Source organism: Arabidopsis lyrata (genome assembly GCF_000004255.2).
Source record: "Arabidopsis lyrata subsp. lyrata unplaced genomic scaffold ARALYscaffold_7, whole genome shotgun sequence".
Classification (NCBI taxonomy): domain Eukaryota; kingdom Viridiplantae; phylum Streptophyta; class Magnoliopsida; order Brassicales; family Brassicaceae; genus Arabidopsis; species Arabidopsis lyrata.
Window position 1 is genome coordinate 14,554,089 of NW_003302549.1, and position 26,518 is coordinate 14,580,606.

A 26,518-nucleotide genomic window follows, 5' to 3' on the forward strand; every position below is an offset into this window, starting at 1 on the left:
TTATATAAAAAGACGAATTAAACCCTCACCGACTCACATACATACAAAATCACCTACTCTCCTCTCCAAACCCCATGATCATATGCCATTCTCTATCAAATATTAAATACTCAATATTCTTTTATCAACCATCGACACGATGAAATAATAGTAAACAAATTGTGTTTTAGTAGTTTTACCATAACAACTCCATCGTGTAGTGCCTATTTAATTAGTATCTCCTCAACAAAGGTTTCGGAGAGGGGCTACCAACTATTTTATTGCCCGCGAATTTCTTGTTTTACAAAAATGTGTGTTTAATGGCTCTTTTCATAAGCTAAATTATTAATTTGGTGATAGAGAATATCTAAGACTTTAGCGGAATAACAAACTTAATTTTTATCAATAGAAACCGACGAAAGAGTATCCAATATAACAATTTGTGCACACTTTAATGTATTTGGCATTTTCAACATAGGCGAAAATATTTATTTCAAAAAAAAAAACATAGGCGAAAATAGACGAAAGAGTTACATATGTTCTTTAACTATAATGTGATGTTAATTTGGCTATTTGTTGTTATCGATAGTGAGTGATCTAGTGAGGATCGATGGAACAAGCGGAATAGAGGAAGGATGGCAAAGGAGTTACCGGTTCGTTCTGTTGGAGGACCGGCTAAGCAAGTATAATGATAACAATTGGTTCACACATTTTTATTTTGGTTACAAAAATGGTAACAATTATGCTACAATCTATGACCAAACGCAAAAGTTACAAAATAGTGAAGAAAAAAATCGTGACAAATTGTGACAGTGTAGTTACAAAACCCTTGTAGACGTGATTTAAATTTAGTCACAAAAATCGTATAATTTAGCTACCATATTTGGTCGCAAATCCGTACTTATATTTGTGACTATATTTTGTAACAAATTCGACATAATTAGTGACAAAAATCGGTTACTTTCAATTCAGACACAATATTATAACAAAATTGTAACGTTTTTATGATGAAATAAATACGTCACAATTTAGTATGTAAGTGGTCACATCTTCTGACGAAAAAATGGTCACAATTTTTCCGTAAGAATATTCACTTTTTTTTTTTGTAGTGTCACCAATTTCTTATAGAAGAAAGTGTTGGCATAGTGAGGTAATGTGATATCATACTTTCGCTTATGAGTTATCGGTGAAAATTATATCATCAACATAAACACGAATATAAATGAACAAAGATTCATCTCCAAAGTAAATTTTAAAATCCCATGGTACAAAAATATAATGTTTATTTTGCGTATCATTCTCTAAGTGTTTGTTTAAGATTGTATAAAGTTTTATTTAGCTTGTAGACATGGGGACAATGTTTATCTATAAAAGTCATAGACTATGTCTTTCGTATAAAAGCTTTGAAAATTACATTATTAACATAAAGATAATTAAAGGGCCTAATCACATAACACTGCTACACTTAGAAGTCTATCCGAGTTATTGAAATCTTCACAACAGAGATGAAAAATTTGTGGTAGACAATGTTGAATACCTTTGCATCAAAAGATTAAGATACATATTATCTTATTTACACGTACAATCATTTGAAACCATAGTTTCTTATTAGAATATAATTTCTCATATTTAAAACATTGGGCTGAATTATGACCATGGGCCCTCAAAGCCTTTTGCTATGTTTTTAATTCAATTATAGTTTCATATTTCTGAATTATATACAGTTTTTTTTCCCTTTTTTTTTTACTCAATAAACAGTTTAAATATTGTTTGTAAATTTTTCTACCAACAAAAATTCAATTTCTTTTATCAAAATAAGAAAAATTATTCGGGATACCGTTATTTTGTGGACGGATCATGGAAAGGAAGTGATAAGTTCTCTGGTACATGATGGTTCTGTACATCATCAAGTGGAGAGCCACCAACCGTGGGAGCTGCCAACCTCCGTAGAAGTCTATCTCCATTACATACAGAAGTCGAGGCCCTTCTCTCAACGATGAAGTGTATGATTGGTGCAGATAACCAAGAGGTAGCGTTCTTTACAGACTGTTCAGACCTGGCGAAGATGGTGTCTTCTCCAACCGAATGTCCGGCGTTTTCAGTGTATTTGGAGGAATTTCAGAGCGACAAGGAAGAATTCTCAACATTTTCTTTATCTTTAATTTCTCGTAGTGCTAATGTAAAAACGGATAATCTGACACGAAAAATTCGTGCAGTTGCGCTTCATATCGCATATGTAAACAACATTTCTCAAGAATGACTATTTTGAGCGTTAATTAATTTCGGATGACAAAAAATAAAATAAAAATAATAATACCCTAAACAACCTTAATTGCAATTGGGCCTTAACTATATATCTAATCATAATTAATTACGGAAAAAAATTATTGGTAAGAGGGTAAAATAGTCAAACCGCACCCAGCTTGTTCTCATACCACACACACCTAACCAACTAACACCAAAATTAGCAAAGGAGGACAAATCCGTAATTTACACCATTTTCTTCTCCTCTTTTAAACCCAACCGCCTCTCTTCCAATTCTCACTCTCCGATCTCAGATCTCTCTCTCTCTCTCTCTCAATCTCCGATCTCAGATCCATTCAACAATCTCCGAAGATGGAACCAGTCTCTTCATGGGGAAACACCTCCCTCATCACCGTAGATCCAGAGATCCACGACCTAATCGAGAAGGAGAAACGTCGACAATGTCGAGGAATCGAACTAATCGCCTCCGAGAATTTCACTTCCTTCGCCGTCATCGAAGCTCTCGGAAGTGCTTTAACCAACAAATACTCCGAAGGTATGCCTGGTAATCGTTACTACGGAGGTAACGAATTCATCGATGAGATCGAGAATCTTTGCCGTTCAAGAGCTCTCGAAGCTTTCCATTGTGATCCAGCAGCGTGGGGCGTTAATGTTCAGCCTTATTCTGGATCTCCGGCGAATTTCGCTGCCTACACGGCTTTGCTTCAGCCTCATGATCGTATCATGGGGCTTGATTTGCCTTCAGGTGGTCATTTGACTCATGGTTACTATACATCTGGTGGTAAGAAGATCTCTGCTACTTCGATTTACTTTGAGAGTCTTCCGTATAAGGTGAATTTCACCACTGGTTACATTGATTACGAGAAGCTTGAAGAGAAGGCGTTGGATTTTAGGCCTAAGTTGCTTATCTGTGGTGGTAGTGCGTATCCTAGGGATTGGGATTACGCTAGATTGAGAGCTATTGCTGATAAGGTTGGAGCTCTTTTGCTTTGTGACATGGCTCACATCAGTGGCCTCGTTGCTGCTCAGGTATAATTTGCCTACTCTCTATGTGTTCCTTTTGTTAGATCTGGTTTTGTTTAGCATTTTAATGGCTTTGAGCGAAGATCTGGATTTGTGGAACTTTGACACCAAACTCAATTACATTCATGTGTCATATCTAGGGTTTTTAGGGTGTATTATCAAATGAGCTTCTTCCCAAAAACGAATCATATCACATTGTTAAAGATGTTTGATTTTACTTGTGCTGTCTCCATGTTTTTAGTTTTTAACTTCTGCATGTGTAAGTGAACTTGTCATAGGAACTAACCTATGAGCCTGATAAAGTGGTGTGATTACTCTAATATTAGTTGCCAAGATTGTTTTTTTTTGTGTTCACCGACAGAACTGATTTGAGTTTTAATCATGTTTTCACAGGAAGCTGCAAACCCATTTGAGTACTGTGACGTTGTGACAACCACAACCCACAAGAGTTTGAGGGGTCCAAGGGCTGGTATGATCTTCTACAGGAAAGGTCCAAAACCACCAAAGAAGGGTCAACCCGAGGGTGCAGTCTATGACTTTGAGGACAAAATCAACTTTGCTGTATTCCCTGCGCTTCAAGGTGGTCCTCACAATCACCAGATCGGTGCTCTAGCTGTTGCGTTGAAGCAGGCTAATACTCCTGGGTTCAAGGTCTATGCAAAACAGGTAAAAGCCAATGCTGTTGCACTTGGAAACTACCTGATGAGCAAGGGATACCAGATTGTGACCAATGGAACTGAGAACCACCTTGTTCTCTGGGATCTTCGCCCTCTAGGATTGACCGGTGAGTGAATAATATTTCAAAGAAAAAGAAACCACCTTGTGACCCTATAGAATTAGTCCTAATGTTTATATGATTCTGCTTTTGCCAGGTAATAAGGTTGAGAAGCTCTGCGATCTGTGCAGCATTACTTTGAACAAGAACGCAGTATTTGGAGACAGTAGTGCTCTTGCTCCTGGAGGTGTAAGAATCGGTAAGAGGGAAATTCTGAATTGTTCTTGACAGTGGCCATTGAATCTCATTGTCGGATCTTGCTAATATATACGAGTATAGGTACACCCGCAATGACATCAAGAGGATTGGTGGAGAAGGACTTTGAGCAGATAGGAGAATTCCTGAGCCGTGCAGTGACACTGACATTGGACATCCAGAAGACATACGGTAAGTTGTTGAAGGACTTCAACAAGGGTTTGGTGAACAACAAAGATCTCGATCAGCTCAAGGCTGACGTCGAGAAGTTCTCGGCTTCGTATGAGATGCCTGGATTCCTCATGTCTGAGATGAAGTACAAGGATTAGAGATCTCTCTCTCTCTCTATATATATATGCAAGAGTAATCTTCTATTATCTACCATATATATAATATGCTTTTGTAGGATCGCCTAATTGAAATCACAAGGCTAAGAGATGAAGAAACAAACAGTAAAAAAAAGGGTTTTCTTTTTCAGCTATTTCTTCTTGAATGTTTTTTTTTTTGGTTTCTTATTGAAATTGTTGTATTTTGTTGGCTTTTTTTCTAATAATATCAGCGAATTTTTCTTCCTTCTGGTTCAATTTGAATTTGATTAATGTAGCATATCAAATGTATTCTTCCTTTGTAATACCAATAAAATAAGATGACAAAAAAAAAAAAAATCTGCTCAACTAAGGAATTGTTTTAAGAGGGTGATGTAGCAAAAGCTAATGTTAAATTATGCGCAACGAGAGAAGACTTCTACATCATTACCTCGACAACGAGAGTGATAAAATATCAGAAACGATACTATTCTGTTCTATTGTTTCAGAAGATTTTCTATTTAGAACTTTGGGAATTTGGTTAAATTTTGCTTTAAAAACTGTTACTTTGCAGCTTCTGAAGCCAAACAGAATCAGGCTTGAAAACTGGGAGGTGCATCCTCTATTAAAGGAGTAGTTACAATACGCATCAACAGATGCTTATGCTTCATGGCATCTTTACCAGGTAACATTAAAGAAAAACCATCTTCTCATAACAACGAACTTGAAGCAAAAGCCGAACATCCTTCTGATTATATTACTATTACTTGTGAAAAACACAGGAGCTTGTCTTTTGTGAGTAAGAAGCTAATGGAGACCATTGTTTTATCTTCTTAAGTTCTGAAGGACCTTCCTGATGCTGTCAATGGCTCGTAATGTGAAGGAGAAAGCTTAGAGGTTAGCCTATAACCCCCAACAGTTAGCATTAAATGATGCGATAAATCTAGCCGCATTTCTTAGGGGATTTGCAAAAGATATTTGAACATTGTATCTAGTTGCTAGTCCATTTAATTGGTACTCATGCTCGGCTTAAAAGTCTTCGTGGAAACTGGAAACTAATAGGCTCCATGGTAAGTGCTTCTTAGTACGTTGATTCAAACTTTGAATACTGATGAAGATTTGAGAAAACTCGTTTGAAACTTTTTTCATGAATAATGTTAGAATGTTTAATTTGCCACGACAAGAAGGATCTTGTCTTACATGACTACGGGATCTTGTCTTACATGACTGCTGAGTGTAGTATATATGACTCGCTCTTTGACTCTCAGTCTCACTCGAAAGCAAAGCAATCTTAAGTTTTAACCATATACACTGAACAATTACCATAAATGGAGCCTAATAAGCCTAGAGTACCTAAGAATATCTCTTAAAGAGTTGGAAGATGACGTGGTAGCAACTAACAGGAAAATAAAGAGCATATAGGAAGGGAAACCTAGAAAAGATCTTGAATGATCATATGAATTGTAAATGCAATAGAAAGTTTCTCTGTTGTAGAGATCCATAACAGAGCCATCCCATCTGTTCATTCATCTGACATGTCTGCTTCAGCTTCAGATTGATTGCATTACTACGGTTCCATTACAAGAGTTCAGCGACACAACAGATAAAGGTAAAGATAAAATTAACTCAACAAAAGACAGATTCTTAATATGAGAGACGCAAACAATACAATTAAAGAGAAGACACTTACTATTGATCATTTTTTCAGCGGAGAAGAAAAGCAGAAAAGATTCTCATGAACCAGTCACGTTTATATGAAGTGATAATGTGGCCGATGGCGAGTCCACAAAACAAACCAGGTACATAGCCTATTGCAGCTGCAATCCAGCTAAATGCTTTATCTTTCTCTTCCTTTTCTTCATCTTCATCCTGTTCTTGCTTTGTTGATTCTTCTTCTTCTTCTTCTCCACCACATTTTTTTAGGAGAGGAGCACCGCAAAGCCCGGGATTCTCTGCGAAAGAAGAACTATTCTGGGTTTGAATTTGAGTGCCTTGTGGTATTGGACCTTCAAGCCTGTTGTACGAGAAGTTCATCCACTCTAGAAATGTAAGTTTCCCGAGCTCTGGTGATATACTGCCTGATAATCTGTTTTTAGATATATCCAATGATTGGAGATTGCTCAAGTTTGATAGAGATGGTGGAATATGGCCTGTGAAAGCGTTGTTTGACATGTTGAGCACAATCAGTTCCTTGAGAAGACCAATGGATTCAGGGATGTCTCCTTCGAATCTGTTTCCCGAGACGTCGATGGTTCTGTAGATTGTGAAACCACTCCCAACCAGCTCCATCGTTAATCCTTTGTTCGTCAGAACCACTGAGTTATGATAGCGTTTTCGGCCACCTCCTACAACCCCAATCCCAGGCGTATTATCATAAATGTCTACGACCGATGACATTGCACTCCAACCAACAAAGTAATCCGATGGCAAGACTCCATTGAAGCCATTTTCTGAAATGTCAAAGATTCGCAGCGTAGGGACACTCAAAGAATCTCCAGGAGAAGATATTGGCCCATAGAACTTGTTAGAACGAAGGACAAGAATCTGTAGATTGGGCAACGATCTCAACCAAAATGGAAATTTGTCACTGATTCTGTTATCTTCCACGTTCAGAAACTCGAGGTCAGTGCAATTGATCAGAGACTTGGGAAGTTGTCCTGATAGCCAATTGCTACCAACATCAAGTGATCTCAAGTTAACACTGATAGATTCCTCTGGAAAAACACCAGCGAGGCTGTTATTCATAAGATGCAAGACAGAAAGAGTTAAATTCTCAAAACACTGTGGAATAGAACCACTGAAGTTGTTGTTGGATAAAACAAGTGTTTGAAGACCAACCAATTCACATATTGTCCTAGGATCTCTCCCGAAAACCGATTGTCGGAGCCTAGAAAGTCCTCGATAAAGTTTGGTAACTTAGTTAGATTTCCACTTCTTTGAATAACTTCAGCCGATCCTTCAAAACCACTGAAGGAATTCTGAGCAATGTTTACATGCCGCAACTTTGGCAGTCTCCATAACCAGTCCGGTACTTGGCCTTCAATTTGATTGGCAGAGATGTCTAAATAATCCAAACTGGTTTGGTTTTGTAGAAACTTGGGAAACTCATAAATATTGCAGGATGATAAAATCAAGGTGTACATGGGTGAGGGAAAATGGAGAGTTGAACTGATCTTTAAATCATCCCCTGAAAGATCCAGCTCAAGTAACATGAGATGTGAGAAACAACTCAAATCAACCATGCTTCTTGTATTCAGATAGGAGAGGTCAAGTGACCAAAGTGACTTGGGATGTAAGAAGATGCTGAAATCAACCATGCCACTCCCTGTGTTCCAAAAAGAGAGGCTAAGACGCTGGAGATTAACTAGTTTCGATATAAATCTGGGGATTGGCCCATTGAAATTGTTTTCTCCAAGGAATAAGTATTGAAGTTTAGATAGTGAAGAGATATTCCCAATCTCAAGAAGACCGCTGAAGTAGTTTCTTGCCAGGTCAAGACCAATCAAAGAAGGGATCATGAAGAGAGAAGAAGGAATGGTTCCAGAAAATGAATTATCATTAAGGAAAACATGAGCGAGATAAGAAAGATTTCCGAGTGAAGAGGGAATGGTTCCAGAAAACGAATTTCCAACAATTTCAAAACTCTCCAGCTTGGAGAGGTTACTCATGTTAGATGGGAGGATACCTTCGAACTGGTTAAATTGAAGCTCGATCAAGGTGAGGGAGCTCAAGTTGAGTAGCACGTGAGGAAAGTTCCCACTGAGCTTGGCCGATCCAAGATACAACTCTGTTAGTTTGTTTAAATTGCCCATCGAATCCGGTAGCTCACCGGTGAAATCATTAAGAGAAAGATCAAGGTCAGTGAGATAAGAAAGACTTCCGAGTGAAGAAGGAATTTTTCCAAAGAGATAGCAAAGACGAAAACTCAAAGACCTCAAATATTTGAGGTTGCCGATGGAATCTGGTAGGATACCGGAAATATTATTGTTGACAAGATTCAGGGTTTGAAGATGTTGTAGTCTAAACAGGCTGCTATTAGATCTCAAAGGGCCATTGAGACTACTGTCCTCCAGGTCTAACTCAACGACCTTTCCTGTCTTAGGATCACAAGAGACACCATCCCAAGAACAGCAATCAGTGTTGTTCTTCCACTTCTCTGTCTTCCCTTCAGAATCGAACTCGCCCTTGAACTCCCAAAGAGCATCCCTCTGGTCTGGAAGACACAAGTCTTTAGCAATAACAAGTATTGAGTTTGAAAGGCAGAAGATTAAACATAAGCTTACTATTATCATTCTTCTCTCACTACAAGATTGCTTCATATTTTTTTTCTTTGATTGTTTTTTTATTTTCTGTGAAACGAATTGATCATTAGGGTGTCCTTTATAATATTTGTGGAAACACATTAAAGCTGGACTTAAAAAGTCTCGTGTGAAGACTAATTGCTTCCACAGAAAAGTGAATACCTGACTCTAGATCCTTGGACTGACTCTTAATTACATTTGTCTTAATAAGTCTCCTTTGAAGACAGCAATATGAGATATTTCTTCGACAAAGACTAAATGATTTCCATATATAAGAAAAAGTGAAGTCTCCTCTTAGAAAAAGTGAGTGTGATGTAGCAAAGATTATGGGTTAAAGAATAATCAATCATACAAAAATAGTATAAAGTGTGTATCTGCAATTTAAAGCACACAACTATATATAGTGTGGAATTGTTTAAAATTAAGTTGCATGGGCACAAGCCCTCAAAATGTCATGAGTTTTTCGAGTCCTTTACTTGAAAATTTCACACAATGTGCCCCATGAATCTTGAAAATAACATTTACTTGTAAAAATCTTCGTCGTAGGAGCCGCATCTCCCTCCAAAGCTCTCATTTTATTTTATTTTTTGTTTCATAAAAAAATAAAATATGAATTCGACAAATTGGGACGACCACGTACGGGCTACGAGCTCCGGCCATGGCCACGAGGATCCATTTGAAATCCCCAGTTTCCGTCGCCAATTGTGTCATTCCAATCACGTCTCCTGCATAGCTTATAACCCATTTCCCCTCTCTCGTTGTCGAGGTAATGATGGAGATTCATCACTCTCCCTAGAGATCTTTCGCTATTACTTTCAAATTTTACTACGGCTTATTGCTTAGAATTTTTTGGTGATCTCAATTCATTTGTTTTCTCACCTTTTTCAAAGTTGTTATGAAATATTTTAGAAAGACTTGCTTTATTCATTAGAATAGAAGAGTATTTATACAAATAGAAGTTGCCTAATCTTGATAGAATCAAATCTAAGTAAATATATTGACATATATCCTAATACCCCCCTCACGTTGGTAAGGCGTAATAACAAGTACCTAACGTAGACAATAAACGCTCAAACGTTGGTCTTGGAAGAGCTTTTGCAAGAAGATCGGCGGCTTGATCAAATGTGTTTAGTGCGTTCGTGAAACACGGGGTTGGCAGCAATGTGGATAGCAGCCTGACTATCACAAAATAAAGGAATCGGATGTGAATGATCAACACCAAAAGTTGTCATAAGAGCCTTCAACCACTTTATTTCTTTGAGAGTATAAGCCATAGCGTGATATTCAGCCTCGGCGGACGAGGCTGAAACTGTTTCTTGCTTCTTGGTCTTCCAGGATATAGGAGAATCGCCCAAATAGACGACATAAGCAGAAAGAGAACGGCGAGTGCGAGGACAAGCATTGTAGTCACTGTCACAATAGGCCGTAAGAGACAATGCAATAGCATCGAGATTATTTCTTTTCATATATTACCAATCTCAAGAGGACCGCTGAAGTCGTTTGTTCCCAGGTCAAGGAAGGGATCATGAAGAGAGAAGAGGGAATGGTTCCAGAAAATGAATTTTCTCTAATATAAAAAAACCTCAGTTTGGAAAGGCTACTCATGTTAGATGGGAGCATAACTCTGAACTGGTTAAAACCAAGGTTGATATAGGTAAGCGAGCTCATGTTGAGTAGCATAAGTTGGAAATCTGTTAGTCTGTTTAGGTTGCCCATCGAATCACTGGTGAAATCATTTTCCGAAAGAGAAAGATCAGTGAGATAAGAAAGACTTCCGAGTGAAGAAGGAATCTTTCCAAAGAGATAGCAACGACGAAAACTTAAATACCTCAAATATTTGAGGTTGCCGATGGAATCTGGTAGGATACCCGAAAGATAATTGTTGCCAAGATCTAGGCTCTGAAGATGTTGTAGTCTCAAGAGGGTGCTATTAGATCTCAAAGGGCCATTGAGATTACTGAACTCGAGGTTCAAGTCAACCACCACTCCTGTCTTAGGATCACAAGAGACACCATCCCAAGAACAGCAATCAGTCTTGTTCCTCCACTTCTCTGTCTTCGCATAAGACATCATCTCGTAGGAACTTTGGACATAGAACTCGTTCTTGAACTCCAAAAGAGCATCCCTCTGGTCGGGAAGACACAAGTCTTTAGCAATGACAAGTACTGAGTTCGAAATGCAGAAGATTAAACACAAGCTCCATTTTATTGTTATCATCCTCCTCTAGATTATTTTTTCTTTGATTGTTTTTTTTTTTTTTTTTTTTTTTTTCTGTGAAACGAATTGATCATTGGATTGCTCACATTTTAGAAATAAATTAAAGTTTGACTTGAAAAGTCTTCTGTTAAGACTAATTGCTTCCAAAGAAAATTGGATTGCTCACATTTGGTTAAATTTCGCTTTTAAAACTGTTTCATTGCAGCTCCTGAAGCCAAACAGAACCAGGCTTGAGAACTGGGAGGTACACCCTCTATTAAAGGAGCAGTTACAATACGCAGCAACTGATGCTTATGCTTCATGAGATCTTTACCAGGCAAACAATACAATTAAAGAGAAGACTCTTATTATTGATCATTTCTCAGCGAAGAAGAAAAGCAGAAAAGATTCTCATGAACCAGTCACGTTTATATGAAGTGAGAATGTGACCGATGGTGACTCCACACACAACACCAGGTACATAGCCTATTGCAGCTGCAATCCAACTAAATACTTGATCTTCCTCTTCCTTTTCGTCTTCCTCTTCTTCTTCTTCTTCTTCTTCTCCACCACATTTTTTTAGGAGAGGAGCACCGCAAAGCCCGGGATTCTCTGCGAAAGACGAACTGTTCTGGCTCTGAATCTGTGTGGCTTGTGGTATTGGACCTTCAAGCCTGTTGTACGAGAAGTTCATCCACTCTAGAAACGTAAGTTTCCCGAGCTCTGGTGGGATGCTGCCGGATAATCTGTTTTGAGATAGATCCAATGATTCGAGATTGCTCAAGTTTGATAGAGATAGTGGAATATGGCCAGTGAAAGCGTTGTTGGACATATTGAGCACAATCAGTTCCTTGAGTATACCAATGGATTTTGGAATATCTCCTTCGAGTCTGTTTCCGGAGACATCAATGGTTTTGTAGATTGTGAAACCACTCCCAACCAGCTCCACCTTTGATCCTTTGTTTGTCAGAACCACAGAATTATGATAGGATTCTCGGAGACCTGCGGAAGCAGAAAAAATAAGCCTATAATCAATGGCTACAACCGATGACATTGCACTCCAACCAACAAAGTAATCTGATGGCAAGCCTCCACTGAAGCTATTTTCTGAAATGTCGAAAATTCGCAGCTCGGGGAAACTCAAAGAATCTCCTGGAGAAGATATTGGCCCATGGAACTCGTTAGAACGAAGGACGAGAATCTGTAGATAGGGCAACGATCTCAACCAAAATGGAAATGTATCATTGATTCTGTTATCTTCCACGTTTAGAAACTGGAGATAAGTGCAGTTCATCAGGGACTTGGGAAGTTGTCCCGACAACTGGTTGTGACCAACATCAAGTGACATCAAGTTACCACTGAGAATTTCTTCCGGAATAAGACCAGAGAGACTGTTATTCCGAAGATGCAAGATCGAACGAGAAAATTTATTCTCAACACACCGTGGAAGAGAACCACTGAAGTTGTTGTTGGATAAAAAAAGTATTTCTAATTCGCATATTGTCTTAGGAATCTCTCCCGAAAACTGATTATCAGAGCCTATAAAGCTGTAGATAGAGTTTGGTAACATAGTTAGTTCTCCACTGAAGGAATTCTGGGAAATGTTTACCTTCCGCAACTTTGGCAAACTCCATAACCAGTCTGGTACTTGGCCTTCAATTTGATTGGCAGAGATGTCTAAATACTCCAAACTGGTTTGGTTTTGTAGAAACTTGGGAAACTCTGAAATATTGCAGGATGATAAAATCAAGGTGTACATGGGTGAGGGAAAATGGAGAGTTGAACTGATCTTTAAATCATTCCCTGAAAGATCCAGCTCAAGTAACATGAGATGTGAGAAACAACTCAAATCAACCATGCTTCTTGTATTCAGATAGGCGAGATTAAGTGACCTAAGTGACTTGAGATGCAAGAAGATGCTGAAATCAACAATGCCCCCTCCTACGTCCCAGAAAGAGAGGCTAAGAGCCGAGAGCCCGACTAGTTTCGAGATAGATCCTGGGATTGGTCCATTGAAATTGTTTTCTCCAATGTATAATTGTTGAAGATTAGATAGTGAAGAGATATTCCCAATCTCAAAAGGACCGCTGAAGTCGTTTGTTCCCAGGTCAAGGTAGGTCAACGAAGGGATCATGAAGAGAGAAGAGGGAATGGTTCCAGAAAATGAATTTCCACTAATATCAAAAGCCTCCAGTTTGGAGAGACTACTCATGTTAGATGGGAGCATACCTCTGAACTGGTTATAACCAAGGTTGATACCGGTAAGCGAGCTCAAGTTGAGTAGCATAAGTTGAAAATCTGTTAGTCTGTTTAGGTTGCCCATCGAATCACTGGTGAAATCATTTTCCGAAAGAGAAAGAAAAGTGAGATAAGAAAGACTTCCGAGTGATGAAGGAATTTTTCCAAAGAGATAGCAACGACGAAAACTCAAAGACCTCAAATATTTGAGGTTGCCGATGGAATCTGGTAGGATACCGGAAAGATAATTGTTGGCAAGAGCTAGCCTCTGAAGATGTTGTAGTCTAAACAGGCTGCTATTAGATCTCAAAGGGCCATTGAGATTACTGTACTCGAGGTTCAACTCAACCACCACTCCAGTCTTAGGATCACAAGAGACACCATCCCAAGAACAGCAATCAGTGTTGTTCCTCCACTTCTCTGTCTTCCCTATAATAATCATAAAACCAGAATCCTGGCTTGGGATATAGAATTCGTTCTTGAACTCCAAAAGAGCATCCCTCTGGTCGGGAAGACACAAGTCTTTAGCAATGACAAGTACTGAGTTCGAAATGCAGAAGATTAAACACAAGCTCCATATTATCATCATCCTCTCAACACAAGAATGCATCATATTTTTTTATTTGTTTTTTCTTGTGAAACGAATCGATAATTATATTGGATCGTCTCTTACACTGTGGGAAAACTTTAAAGCTTGACTTAACAAGTCTTCACTGAAGACTAATTGCTTCCACATAAAATCTCTAGATCATTGGAATGACTCTGAAATTTGTGGAGGAGATTAAAACACTCTTAAAATCTTACATACTATCCACAAACGCCAATTTTTCCCAGCCGTGTGGTGTGGGTTAGTAATCGCTGAAACAGTCCACAGCCTGAAGATTCCTTTGACTTATTCAAAACTGCAAACGCAATATCTTGGCTTGTGTGGTGTGAGTTAATCGCTCAGTCCTTTTGCAGCAAATCAAAACCCGCAAACGCAGTTCTTTTGCCGTGCCGATGGTTATGCTTTATGGCATCTTTGGTGAACTGGCTGCACAAAGCTTGTCTTTGGTTAGTAAGAAGCTAATGGAGAAGCATTACAACATATCCTGATGCCGTCCATTGCTTATAACGAAGGTTAAAGATTAGTCTGTGTAATGGTATTAAATGATGCAACTTTTGTGGGATATGCAAATTTGACTGTATTCAAATTTGGTTTTGAAATGTAAATTATAAATAAATTTACAACCAATCAAAGGAGGTTGCATATTCAAGCCCAATAAAAAAAACTCTTTATCATCAGAACATTCCATATTCAAATCAAGTCACATAGACGTGGTTCTAACATAAATGTGCCGTTTCTATTAAATAGTCAACCTTTTAAAGAAAACAATAATCATACAAAATTAGTAGAGGAATATGTACCAAAGATAGTTACAGAATTATCAATCGACAATCATACAAAAATAATATAAATTGTGTCTTGTAATCAAAACATGCAACTCTGTATGTGGGAAACGTCTAAAATTAAAACAAACAATTGTACATTTAACACCGTAAGAATACAATTAAGACGCTATCTATTATTGCACATGGTCTCTAGCTCTATCGTCGAAATGAGTAATGTTTGCATCATTGCGTGAAGTTATATCTTAAGTGAAATTGGAGTCTTTATATATCTTGCAAATTGTAATAAGAATAAACTTGTCATCAATATTAGTTGTCATGGCAAAACTAAATTAGTTTCCTATGTGAACACATTGGAGTAAAAAAATGATAATGTCGTTTGCCCTCTTTAAAGGACAGACTTGACTTGGAATTACTTGCTTCTAAAGCAACCAGCAAGTCATACTTAATTCTAAAAATTCTAAAAAGTCAAATGATTAGTTTTGTAAGATATAAAGACCCGCCAAAAGTCTCTAGCCTTCCAACAATCTCAGAGATGGAATCAGTCTCTTCTTGGGGAAACACGCCTCTTGTCTCCGTCGATCCCGAGATCCACGACCTAATCGAGAAGGAGAAACATCGGCAATGTCGAGGAATCGAACTCATAGCCGCCGAGAATTTCACTTCCTTGGCTGTCATGGAAGCTCTTGGAAGTGCCTTAACCAACAAATACTCGGAAGGTATGCCTGGTAATCGTTACTACGGAGGTACCGAGTTCATCGATGAGATCGAGAGTCTCTGCCGCTCACGCGCTCTCGAGGCTTTCCATTGTGATCCAGAGAAATGGGGCGTTAATGTTCAGCCTTACTCTGGTTCTCCTGCAAACTTCGCCGCCTACACGGCCTTGCTCCAGCCTCATGATCGTATCATGAGGCTTGATCTGCCTTCAGGTGGTCATCTAACGCATGGTTACTATACCTCTGGTGGGAAGAATATATCCGCGACCTCGATCTACTTCGAAAACCTTCTGTACAAGGTGGATTCCACCACTGGTTACATTGATTACGACAAGCTTGAGGAGAAAGCAATGGATTTTAGGCCTAAGTTAATCATCTGTGGAGGCACTTCTTACCCTAGGGAATGGGATTACGCGAGGTTCAAAGTTGTCGCGGACAAGGTTGGAGCTTTTTTGCTTTGTGATATGGCTCACAACAGCGCCCTCATTGCTGCTCAGGAAGCTGCAGACCCGTTCGAGTACTGTGACGTTGTGACAACCTCAACTCACAAGAGTTTGAGAGGTCCAAGGGCTGGTATGATCTTTTATAGAAAGGGCCCAAAACCAGCCAAGAAGGGCCAACCCGAGGGTGAAGTCTACGATTTTGACAAAAAAATCAACTTTGCGGTGTTCCCTGCGCTTCAAAGTGGTCCTCACAATAACAAGATTGGTGCTCTAGCTGTTGCGTTGAAGCAGGCTATGGCTCCTGGTTTCAAGGTTTATGCAAAACAGGTGAAAGCCAATGCTGCTTGCCTTGCAAACTACCTAATGGGAAAGGGATATTGTATTGTAACCGGTGGAACTGATAACTGTTGGAGATACAATCCAAGTCCCACATCGGAAGTTTGATGGGACAATCAATAATATATAAAGGGTTAGGGCCAATCCACTAATTGCCAATTGGTTTTTAGTTGGAAGCCCAGAATTAGCCCAAATTTAACATGGTATCAGAGCCCAAGGTTCAAATTCTGGTGGACCTAGAAAAGTGGATACGGACATACCTCAAACCCGAGTAATGGGGGCCCGAGAAAGGGGCTTATTATCGGTCCGAGTGAGGGATCGAGGAGGTGTGTTAAGATCCATGTGGTCCTTGGATTGAAGGGGAGATTGTTGGAGATACAATCCAAGTCCCACATCGGAAGTTTGATGGGACAATCAATAATATATAAAGGGTTAGGGCCAATCCACTAATTGTCAATTGGTTTTTAGTTGGAAGCCCAGAATTAGCCCAAATTTAACAATAACCACCTTCTTCTTTGGGATCTTCGCCCTCTTGGATTGACCGGTCAGTGAATAATCACCCACCTTTGAGACCATATGTTATATATACTGAACAATTTTCCTGATGTTATATATGTTTGTGCTTCTGCTAGGCAACAAGGTTGAGAAGGTTAGTGAATTGGGCTACATTACTTTGAACAGGAATGCGGTATTCGGAGACACTAGTTTTCTTGCTCCTGGAGGTGTAAGAATCGGTATGAGCGAGTTCTGAATTTTTCTTAACAATGACCAATTGAATTTCATTGTTTGAAGCTCTAGATATATGTGATTTTGAAGGTACACCCGCGATGACATCGAGAGGATTGGTGGAGAAGGACTTTGAGAAGATAGGAGAGTTCCTGAGCCGTGCCGTGGCACTCACGTTGGACATCCAGAATCAGTACGGTAAGGTGTTGAAGGACTTTAACAAGGGTTTAGTGAACAACAAGGAGATCGATGAGCTCAAGACTGATGTCGAGAAATTCATGTATGCTTTTGAAATGCCTGGATCTCTCATCTCTGAGACAAAAAACGATTAGAGATCAATCTCTTTACACAAGAGTAATCTTCTATTATTTTATGTATATAAAATATGCTTTTGTATATGTCCTAAATGTTTCCTCCGGTTATTTAATATTATTGAATGGTTTTTTTATTTTTCTTGAAATTGTTATATTTTGTTGGCTTTCTTAATAATATTATCACACTTTCTCTTTTATATTTTTTAGCTTAAAATTGTGGTTGTTTGTACAGGTTTAAGTTTTTGTTAGATTGAATTTGGTTTCCTTATCTAATATGTCTAATATGTCTTCAATTCTAATATAATAAGAGAATTTGATGTAGCAAAGATTAATGGTTAAAGCATAATCAATCATACAAAAATAGTAATCCACACTTGCGTGTTTTAATTGCAAGACATGTCTTTGATGGAGTATAAATAATGTCTTGCAATTAAAACACGCAACTCTATAGTGTGGAAACATTTAAAATTAAAAACAAGTTTATATATGAAAGTTGTCGGACTCTTTTTATAAGTGTCACATTATCATTTAAAAATCCACAACGTGTTATTATCACCAATTAGCTAAATTATTATTTTTTTATCAAAAAATTTATTAAATTATCTTAGGATTAAAATCTGAAATAATTACGGTCTTATCATCATATAGTTTCCAACACTTCAACGCTATTACTTTCGTCTAAAGGAGAAAAAAAACGTTTGTAAGTTTGGTTTCCGTAGTCTTTTAATAGTTGCTAATTCGAAAAAAAAAAAAAAAAAATCCATCAGTAGATTCAAGTTCAATCTGTTGGATATATCTATATATACATTTTTGGAGTACACTTAGCAAATAAATCCTAGAGTTGCACCTTATTTACGAGTCCATGCCATTGACATTTATTATTACTTTTACAAAATATAAATAAAAGATATTAACCAAACAATATGTTGCCTAATTTGTTTCTAAAATATTTTCTACACAATCTTTCCTTATATCTTCAAAAAAATTTTATAGCAAATATTTATATTAACATTTTGCATAGCAATAAAAATACTAATTTATAATAATCAAAATATTCACATAGAAAAATCATATACACATACAAGAAAAAAGAACTATATCTATCATCATTTAAGCCGTTGCTTTATTTAAATTAAAAAAAAAAACACAAAAACTAGAAATCATATACTTTATATGATAAATTTAAAATATATATTAGTAGTATAAATTTAAAATCGTTCAAAAAACGGTATACCACGGATGAAATCCTAAAATATAAGATTTTATCAATAATAATTTTTTTGTTTAGATTTTATAACACTAATAATTTAGCTAACGAGATAATATAGACGGGTTTATATGGGATGACGGGTTTGGATCGATATTAATAAATAACGGTATATCACGGATAAAATCCTAAAATTAACAATCAAAATACAATTATACAATCTTAAACACAAAACAAAAGAAACAATATTAACAAAACAAATCCAACTCAAATTTAAAATTTTTAGCTATAAAAAAACCGACCCACGGTATACTGCAGAGTAAAATATTCAAAATTTTAAAATCCACCATACATCGTTACCTAAAAAAATGTATGTTTTCGTATATATACTTCAAAAATTGATAGATAGATATCTACATTTAAAAATACAAATTAATATGATATATCTTCAATTAATCTTTAAAAAATAATATTACATTGTTTTTAAAATATAGCCCCGCGGTACACCGCGGGTTAAATTCTAGTTTAAAAGGTATAATCATATTAAGTTTCTAATTAAACTAAAATTTATTCGGCTTGTAATTTAAAATTTTCTTCTTCAATTACATTCGGTTCGGTTCGATTTATCCTAGATTCTAGAATTCAAGAGGCCGACGAGATTCGTAGAAGCCGCATCTCCCTCCCTCCAAAGCACTCATTTTATTTTGAGTGAATTTGCTCAGAAGTAAAAATGGGGGAGGAAATTAGCTAAGAGACAATAGGGTTGGACGTCCAAGACAACGAAACAAAAGGCGTCCAAACTAGACTCGGACTTGTTACTTATTTACGAAATAACCGGCTACAATCGTCAACATGCGCGTGGGATTCGTTTTCTTTTTATGAATTTTTTCCCAAACTACCTAATAACTTAAGAAATAGAGGGCCTCCTAATTCAACGTGGCGGACCCCACGTAGCTGGGAGCTCTACTAAACTAGGTTCCCTAGTTGGTGTCGTCACATCTATCTTCTCCGTCTACATGGTGTCTTAGGGCATCCGCAGTGGTGTATCCTTGCGTGGGGTGTATCTATTTTAAAATGCAAAAATAATATAAAAGTTGTCTCTCTCTTCACACCCGGGTGTAAGTTTACACTCGGGTGTAAGCCACTCTATCTCTCTCTCTCTTTCTTTCTCTCTCTCTTTTCTCTCTCACTTTAAATTATAATAATAAAAAAAATCTTACACCCCTCTTTCACACTTACACCACTGCGGATGGTCTTACGGTGTAGCCTTATCGTAACGAGATATTATCGTTTAGATGTTCATATAATGTTTATGTCATCTACATTATTCAAGTCTTAAAATTTTTTCCAAAAGTAACAATTCTGGTTTTTCATCATTATTCCGTTTTTGCGTTTTCAGAGACATTTATTAGGCCACCACTTGTGTAATTGAATCTATAATTTTAGAAGGATAAATATATAGATAAACATAAAATTAAATATTTTACATTCGAAGGTGTGCGGACTCACAAGATCGACGCAACACCGTTTTTGACAAGTTCAACAACATTTAACAAAGCATTAGCAAGTCTTTAACATACGGCACTAATATTTTACAAAGAAAATTGGCCACTTGATTTCTTCCGATTCCCATTCCAACTTAAACCGCCGAGCTGTTTTTACACATTCAAAAGGGACAGCTTATTTAACTGCATCATGTAAACCACCATGTGTTAGATCCCTCAACATGGACAACTTATATAACTTCACAATGTTAACCACCGCAAGCTAGGGATAACTAGCTTACCATACATAGGTACTTGTTTATATAGGCGTCTTGCATGTCCCTCGATTATGCCCAAGCCCACGGTAACGCATGCAGGTCCTCTTCGCCTTCTTCGTGGGTCTTTGCTTTAAATCCAAAGTATTCAAAAATTAACACATGTAGTCTGCTATATTAAATGTTAGATCGTTATTTATTCAGGTAACTATACCTTAAACTCCCTAGCAGAAAGGAAGGCAGATCGACATTTTCCATGTTCCTGCGGAGATTCATGCACCAAAACAGAGTCCGGTTTGAGATCTACAAAGGAAAAAAACGATCTAAAAAAACTTGTGAACAACCATGCAGATCTATAAATATGAAATACATATCTATAAAAATATGTGAAGGACCATGCAGATCTAGGATGAAGAAATACAGATCTATAAAAAGATATGAAGGAGTATAAAGATATATGAATATAAAATAGAGATCTAAAAAATATGTAAAAGACGAATCAGTTTATGCATCGAAAGAGAGATCTAAGGGGTCCCCATGTGGGAAGACGAAGAACCAGAACCGAATTTAGTATGGAAAAGTTTTTTTGATACAGAAACAGTTATGGAAAACAAAAAGAAAAAGATAAAATTAGGATTTATTAGTAAGATACTAGTAAAATACGAATCGATAAACACATTTACAAAGAGATCTACGCAAATCGGTTGTGGGAAGACGAAGAATCAGAACCAGAAGACAAAAAAACTCTGAATATATAAAAAGCAAAACAAGAAAAAAAAAATTGATTAAAAAGTTGGCGTATCGTCGGAGAGCAAAAACAAAAGAACGGCGAGATTCTAATCCCCAAGACGTCGGTCTCCGTAATCGCCGGCTCACCGTACAAAGTAGTAACACACTGCACCATCTACGCTTTAACAGTAACAACAATGGCGTCGCCGGAGCCGTCGGAGAAGATAATCACTGGATTATAGAAGAGAATGGAGAGAGAGAGTTGTCTTAGGGTTTTCAGAGTGAAAAGAAGAGAGATAATAAAATGGAAACCAAGAGTCAGAGGGCAACTTTATTGCCTCGAGAACAACATAATTGGTTACAATGTCTTAAGTAATGGGCTAATTCTTGGATCGAAATCCAGAGGCACGAAAGGGCATAAGAGGGTAAATAGTGAGCTAAATATTTATGATGTCTTGGACCCGACAAAATTATATCAAAAATTTTATTTCCTTCTGAATCTATGTCTCTCAGCTAATTATCTCTTTTATTTTTTGTTCATAAAAAAAATGTCTTCGTCAAATTGGATCGACGACGACGCTTTTACAGAGGAAGAGCTTCTCGCTATCGACGCCATCGAAGCTTCCTACAATTTCTCCCTTTCTTCTTCCTCCGCTTCCCCGACCGTACAAGCTACAACGTCCGGCCATGGCCACGAGGAGGATCCAAATCAAATCCCCAATAATATCCGTCGCCAATTGCCTCGTTCCATCACTTCTCCTACATCTTATAAACGATTTCCTCTCTCTCGTTGCCGTAGTAAGAAACTTCTTCAAATCCCTGAGATCTTTCTCCGTTATTTTCGAATCTGTTAATGCCCTAATTTATATAATTTAAGAATTTTTCCGTAACAGTGTTTGTTATTTGAAGTGAGGATGTTATGTGGCAGAGCAACTTATACAGTGTTTACTTTGTTGCAGCTAGGAATTTTCCAGCAATGAGGTTTGGTGGTAGGATTTTGTATAGCAAGACTGCTAGTGAGGTTGATAAGCGAGCAATGCAACTTCTTAAGGTTCTTGATACCAAGAGAAATGAATCTGGAAGAGCTATTGTTGGTTTTGATATTGAGTGGAGACCAAGTTTGAGAAAAGGTACTATTGTTAACCTTCTTTTGTGTTTGCAATTTTTGCGGTTTTCGATTGCATTTCTTAAAGTATGCAATGTGATATGCATCTGGAACTGCATTGTATCTCTATGGATGCATATGTTGTCTTTCCTATTTCATCCTTATAAATCTTGAATCTTGATGAATTAATGATGATGATGATGCATTCTTTTGTATTTAGATCAGATAGAGCTCTATGGTTGTTTTTCCCTTTCTAATTGGTTGGAAGAAAGTGTAGATGGCTCACTTGTGTAATTTTGTGTAGTTCAATGTCTCATTGCTGCAAGCTTTTTATATGCTACTTTGTTCTTCTCAACCTGTGTGAGGTTCTCGTGATCTAACTAATGATATTTTTGTGAAAATATGAGTTGTTTAGGTGTTCTCCCGGGGAAGGTTGCAACTGTTCAGATATGTGTAGATAATAATTATTGTGATGTTATGCACATTGTCCATTCTGGTATCCCGCAAAGACTCCAACATCTTATTGAGGATTCAACTCTTGTAAAGGTTTGTTAAATTTATTTCAAGTGGTCAGAGTTCTTGTTGTCATCAATTAACATAGTTCTGATACATATATAGGTAGGTATTGGAATTGATGGTGACTCTGTGAAGCTTTTCCATGACTATGGAGTTTCCATCAAAGACGTTGAGGATCTTTCAGATTTAGCCAACCAAAAAATTGGTGGAGAAAAAAAATGGGGCCTTGCCTCACTAACTGAGACACTTGTTTGCAAAGAGGTATCTGTTACTAAAAAGCTTGATTTAAATTTTGAGAACAATAGTGAAAACTGGATTTATCATATTTTCGTTCTTTCATAAATATCACTACAACACTCTTCTGTTCTGCTGTTTCAAAAGTGAGATTCTTGATTCCTATTTCGCTTAGAAATTTTGATTGTTACTTTGCAGCTCCTGAAGCCAAATAGAATCAGGCTTGGGAACTGGGAGGTTTATCCTCTATCAAAGCAGCAGTTACAGTACGCAGCAACCGATGCTTATGCTTCATGGCATCTTTACCAGGTAACAACTAAGAAAAACCATCTTCTCATACTCACGTCGTTCTAATTATACTACTTGTAACTTGTCGAAAACCTGGAGCTTATCTTTGGTGAGTTAGAAGCTAATGGAGAGCATTGTTACATTTGCTTAGGTTCTTAAGGACCTTCCTGATGCTGTCAATGGCTCATAACGTGGAGGAAGCATATAATTCTTATGGGATTAAATGATATGATACACATAATCTAGTCCAGTAGATGCAACTCTTATGGGATTTGCAAAGATATTTAATCACTGTATGATACAGTCTGTATCTAGTTACGGTCCATTTAATTGTCCAGAAACTCGTGGGCTTCATGGTAAGCTCTTCTGCTATTCAAACTTTGAATACTGATGTAAAGATTTGATAAAGGAAACTTCTTTAAGTCACACACGGGAATCGGATCAAAGCAAACCAGGAAAGAAACCCTTGAAAGGGAGGAGTTGGATCACAACAAGGAAACAAAACCCGACACTGCAAACACATGAAAGCGCACAATACAAGAATGTTTTCAACTTTTGGATAGAAAATGCGTTCCACCTTATGTCAACATCATCATCGTCACTCCTCACTACAACCATCACTACCAGAGAGTTTTCACTTTCAGTTTACAACCATCCAGTTCCTGGAAATTCAAAACCAAATCAATAATAGGTTTGAGTATAGACACAACTACTATACCACAAATGGAGCAATCCAAACCTCTCCATTCATCCCTGACACGGCTGCTTCAGCTTCGGAGTGACTGCTGAATGTGACAAATCCAAAACCTCTCGACCTTCCTGTGTCTCTCTATCCCTCATTACGATTGCTGGCTTGCTGCCCACACCAAAAAGTTGGTTTTATGTGAAACATAAACCCCACTTAACTAGAAACTCGGAATGAGGAAAAAAAAAACTAGAAACTCGGAAATATTTGGAGAGTGATCCAAAGGCTGTTACCATCTTGCACTTGACCGTAGTCAGAAAAAGCTTGCCTCAAGGTATCATCGGTAGTGGTCGATGAGAGAACTGAAGCGATCATCAAATATGCAGTAAAGCTTTCAAATCACAAAACCTGGCTAAAGCAAATTCGATAATGAACATCTCAAAGAAGAAAGAAATGATTACTTTCTACGTAAACCTTGGTAGACATCAAGCTCCGTCAACTCTCATCAAGCTCATCGATAAACACGTACGAAACAGACTTTCTTCGATCAAGGATGAAAGAATGGCTTGTTCACTTCAGTGTTGGTTTGCTTCTAGAAGTTCATAAGTTGCCCAACTCTTTAAATTCTTTAAGACCTTTCAAAACAAAGTTGCACTTGTTGTAAAAACGTCTTTTTGGTTTGAATAAATTTTACATTCAATTCAAAAAAAAAAAAAAAAAAACCTTGGTAGACATGTAGACTCTAGAGGATGGAAATAGAAACAAGAATCGTTGAGGAATGGAGAATGGGGCCATGGAAGATAAGTTTAGTTGGAGGTCAGTATTTTAATACATCTTGATTTACAAATCAATCAGGTGGAATTATAGAATTTTACAGCTAATCAAATGTTGTTGCTCAGTGTTTTCTGATATATAGCTCGGTACGCTTGACTTTGTCAATAGCCTATTTGTCAAATGGCTTAATTTCAAGGTTTAACTATGTCCAAAATCGCTTGACGAAAGATGAAACATGAATCCAAGTTATGTTACATAGGCAATGGTGGAAAACGGCATAATAGCTCAAGTGAGGTTAAGGAATTGGTAAACATAGTTGAATGCACCTAATGGGGGGCAATAAAATATTTCAACCGAATTGGTAAATAAAAAAAAGAGTAACGAGTTTTCAGCAAATCCCATTCAGGTTTTATACTAACATAAGATTCAATTGAAGAAACCAACTAAACAGAACCATCAACTCTTCTTCACAAGCAACTCTCCGTTTAGTAACCACCACCATCGCCACCACCTCCTCCGTAGCCGCCACCACCACTGTAGCCACCACCACCTCCTCCGTAGCCGCCACCACCACTGTAGCCACCACTGTAGCCACCACTGTAGCCACCACCACCTCCATAAGCCCGAGGAGCACTTGGTCTTTCATTAGCAACATTCACTCGAATGTTACGACCATTCAGATCCTGAAATTCCAAACCAAAAACCATATAAATTACACAGATACAAATACCATTAAAAGATATACTAATTGAGCATTCAATACAAACCTTTCCGTCCATCTCTGAAATGGCAGCAGATGCAGCACCCTCGTCATTGAAGTTGACAAATCCAAATCCCCTCGATCTTCCCGTCTCTCTATCTACGATGACTTTAGCTGCACATAAAGAAAAAACAACACTTTAGTTCATCTCCAGAGACCCAACAATACCACAAAGATCAACCAAACCAGCTGAATGATTCTTGAACAGTAACTTACCATCAACAACTTCACCGAAGTGAGCAAAAGCATCCCTCAAGGACTGGTCATCAGTTCCCCAAGAAAGACCTGAAACAAGTTTTAAAACCAAGAACTCAGTACAAAATAAGCCAATTTCGAAACCAAGAACTCTCACTCAATCTCATACAGAGAAAAAAGACAAGGTTTTTACCTCCGACGAAAAGCTTGGTAGACATCAACCGGAGAGATCCGAGCATAGACGTAACCGGAACATTTCCGATGGGAGTAATATTCTGTCTCAACAGACCACCGAGTTTGTTGCAGAAAGCCATTCTACAAGACCAGATCAAATCAATACCAATAAAAACCCTAACTTTAAGACTAAATCATCATTCTAACGAGAACAAATTAGATCTAAACAAGCAGATCTAGATTCAACTTAAGCATAAGAGTAATTTCAAGCTCAAGATCCTTTAAAAGGCGTATTGAAACCAAAGCAGAGACTCACTAGAAACGAATTCACTACGAAATCAAACAAATCAGAAACATAATAAAGCTCTGGAGATCGAAGATGGTGAAGAAAATGGTACCTGATGAATAAAGCTTGGAAATTAGGGTTTTGTGATCTGAGAAAGAGGCAGAGGAAATGAAGAATGAAGCCAAAGAGTAGGGTTTAAGGGGCTATATATACAGAGCTCAATAAAAAATATCTTATTTTCTTTTTAAGATTTTTTATTCTCGCTAAATATTTTAATCTGCTGTGTGTACGTGTATTTGGTTACTGTGTACTATAACATTAGAAAGTGTACACGTAGCAGAGTGTGTGTAAATCGGTTCTTGTGGTAGTAATCTTTTTTTGAGTGTACGATGTAGTCGCCGTAGAGATACTAGTATGTTTTTTCGGATTTATCCAATTTGGGTTTTTAGTTTTCTTCGCCCTATTTTATCTGATTTACTTATATTGCTAAAAATAAGACTTTAATATTGGGCTTGGAAAGCTATATTGCATCCGGGCTTTTTAATTCATGTTTAAACGGATAATTATCGTTGATGGGCCAATCGAAGAGAAATGATTTTTCACAA

General features: G+C 37.5%; 7 protein-coding genes and 2 long non-coding RNA genes across 12 annotated transcripts; 3 read left to right on the forward strand and 6 right to left on the reverse strand.

The window, feature by feature from the left end:
- Positions 1-2,462: 2,462 nt before the first annotated feature.
- On the forward strand, positions 2,463-4,809 carry LOC9306422 (serine hydroxymethyltransferase 4). The gene is made up of 4 exons (XM_002868281.2): positions 2,463-3,273; positions 3,661-4,051; positions 4,140-4,241; positions 4,322-4,809. The coding sequence occupies exons 1-4, from the start codon at positions 2,596-2,598 to the stop codon at positions 4,564-4,566; spliced, it is 1,416 nt and encodes a 471-aa protein (XP_002868327.1). The 5' UTR covers positions 2,463-2,595; the 3' UTR covers positions 4,567-4,809.
- Positions 4,810-5,375: 566 nt separating this feature from the next.
- Positions 5,376-8,354, reverse strand: LOC110226502 (receptor-like protein 12). Its single transcript, XM_021018431.1, has 3 exons — positions 7,381-8,354; positions 6,566-7,276; positions 5,376-5,445 (listed from the first exon to the last, which is right to left on the reverse strand). The coding sequence occupies exons 1-3, from the start codon at positions 8,352-8,354 to the stop codon at positions 5,376-5,378; spliced, it is 1,755 nt and encodes a 584-aa protein (XP_020874090.1).
- Positions 8,355-8,458: 104 nt separating this feature from the next.
- On the reverse strand, positions 8,459-9,113 carry LOC110226246. Its single transcript, XR_002330321.1, has 2 exons — positions 8,826-9,113; positions 8,459-8,755 (listed from the first exon to the last, which is right to left on the reverse strand). It is a non-coding gene; the product is annotated as an uncharacterized LOC110226246 (long non-coding RNA).
- A 673-nt stretch (positions 9,114-9,786) lies between these two features.
- On the reverse strand, positions 9,787-11,087 carry LOC110226245 (receptor like protein 30-like). Its single transcript, XM_021017123.1, has 2 exons — positions 10,672-11,087; positions 9,787-10,566 (listed from the first exon to the last, which is right to left on the reverse strand). Exons 1-2 carry the CDS (start codon positions 11,058-11,060, stop codon positions 10,296-10,298), a joined length of 660 nt encoding a protein of 219 aa, XP_020872782.1. The 5' UTR covers positions 11,061-11,087; the 3' UTR covers positions 9,787-10,295.
- A 158-nt stretch (positions 11,088-11,245) lies between these two features.
- On the reverse strand, positions 11,246-13,890 carry LOC110226503 (receptor like protein 30-like). The gene is made up of 2 exons (XM_021018432.1): positions 11,634-13,890; positions 11,246-11,367 (listed from the first exon to the last, which is right to left on the reverse strand). Exons 1-2 carry the CDS (start codon positions 13,888-13,890, stop codon positions 11,246-11,248), a joined length of 2,379 nt encoding a protein of 792 aa, XP_020874091.1.
- A 1,284-nt stretch (positions 13,891-15,174) lies between these two features.
- Positions 15,175-17,242, forward strand: LOC9304401 (serine hydroxymethyltransferase 5). Of its 2 annotated transcripts, none has more exons than XM_002868283.2 (4): positions 15,175-16,225; positions 16,661-16,705; positions 16,794-16,895; positions 16,978-17,242. In XM_002868283.2, exons 1-4 carry the CDS (start codon positions 15,202-15,204, stop codon positions 17,217-17,219), a joined length of 1,413 nt encoding a protein of 470 aa, XP_002868329.2. In that variant the 5' UTR covers positions 15,175-15,201; the 3' UTR covers positions 17,220-17,242. The 2 variants fall into 2 exon arrangements, with proteins under 2 accessions (XP_002868329.2, XP_020872781.1); XM_021017122.1 differs by having other exon boundaries at positions 15,202-16,225; positions 16,794-16,905; positions 17,000-17,242.
- Positions 17,243-19,867: 2,625 nt separating this feature from the next.
- Positions 19,868-21,260, reverse strand: LOC110226668. Of its 2 annotated transcripts, XR_002330604.1 has the most exons (4): positions 21,044-21,260; positions 20,382-20,470; positions 20,195-20,298; positions 19,868-20,096 (listed from the first exon to the last, which is right to left on the reverse strand). It is a non-coding gene; the product is annotated as an uncharacterized LOC110226668 (long non-coding RNA). The 2 variants fall into 2 exon arrangements; XR_002330603.1 differs by having other exon boundaries at positions 20,382-21,260.
- Positions 21,261-21,348: 88 nt separating this feature from the next.
- On the forward strand, positions 21,349-23,467 carry LOC9304402 (Werner Syndrome-like exonuclease). The gene is made up of 6 exons (XM_021019031.1): positions 21,349-21,694; positions 21,856-22,026; positions 22,417-22,547; positions 22,620-22,778; positions 22,950-23,060; positions 23,191-23,467. Exons 1-6 carry the CDS (start codon positions 21,445-21,447, stop codon positions 23,227-23,229), a joined length of 861 nt encoding a protein of 286 aa, XP_020874690.1. The 5' UTR covers positions 21,349-21,444; the 3' UTR covers positions 23,230-23,467.
- Positions 23,468-24,793: 1,326 nt separating this feature from the next.
- Positions 24,794-26,132, reverse strand: LOC9304403 (glycine-rich RNA-binding protein 2, mitochondrial). Of its 2 annotated transcripts, XM_021019033.1 has the most exons (6): positions 26,026-26,132; positions 25,647-25,768; positions 25,475-25,543; positions 25,266-25,372; positions 25,112-25,181; positions 24,794-25,048 (listed from the first exon to the last, which is right to left on the reverse strand). In XM_021019033.1, exons 2-6 carry the CDS (start codon positions 25,765-25,767, stop codon positions 24,984-24,986), a joined length of 432 nt encoding a protein of 143 aa, XP_020874692.1. In that variant the 5' UTR covers position 25,768; positions 26,026-26,132; the 3' UTR covers positions 24,794-24,983. The 2 variants fall into 2 exon arrangements, with proteins under 2 accessions (XP_020874692.1, XP_020874691.1); XM_021019032.1 differs by having other exon boundaries at positions 24,794-25,181.
- Positions 26,133-26,518: the final 386 nt, after the last annotated feature.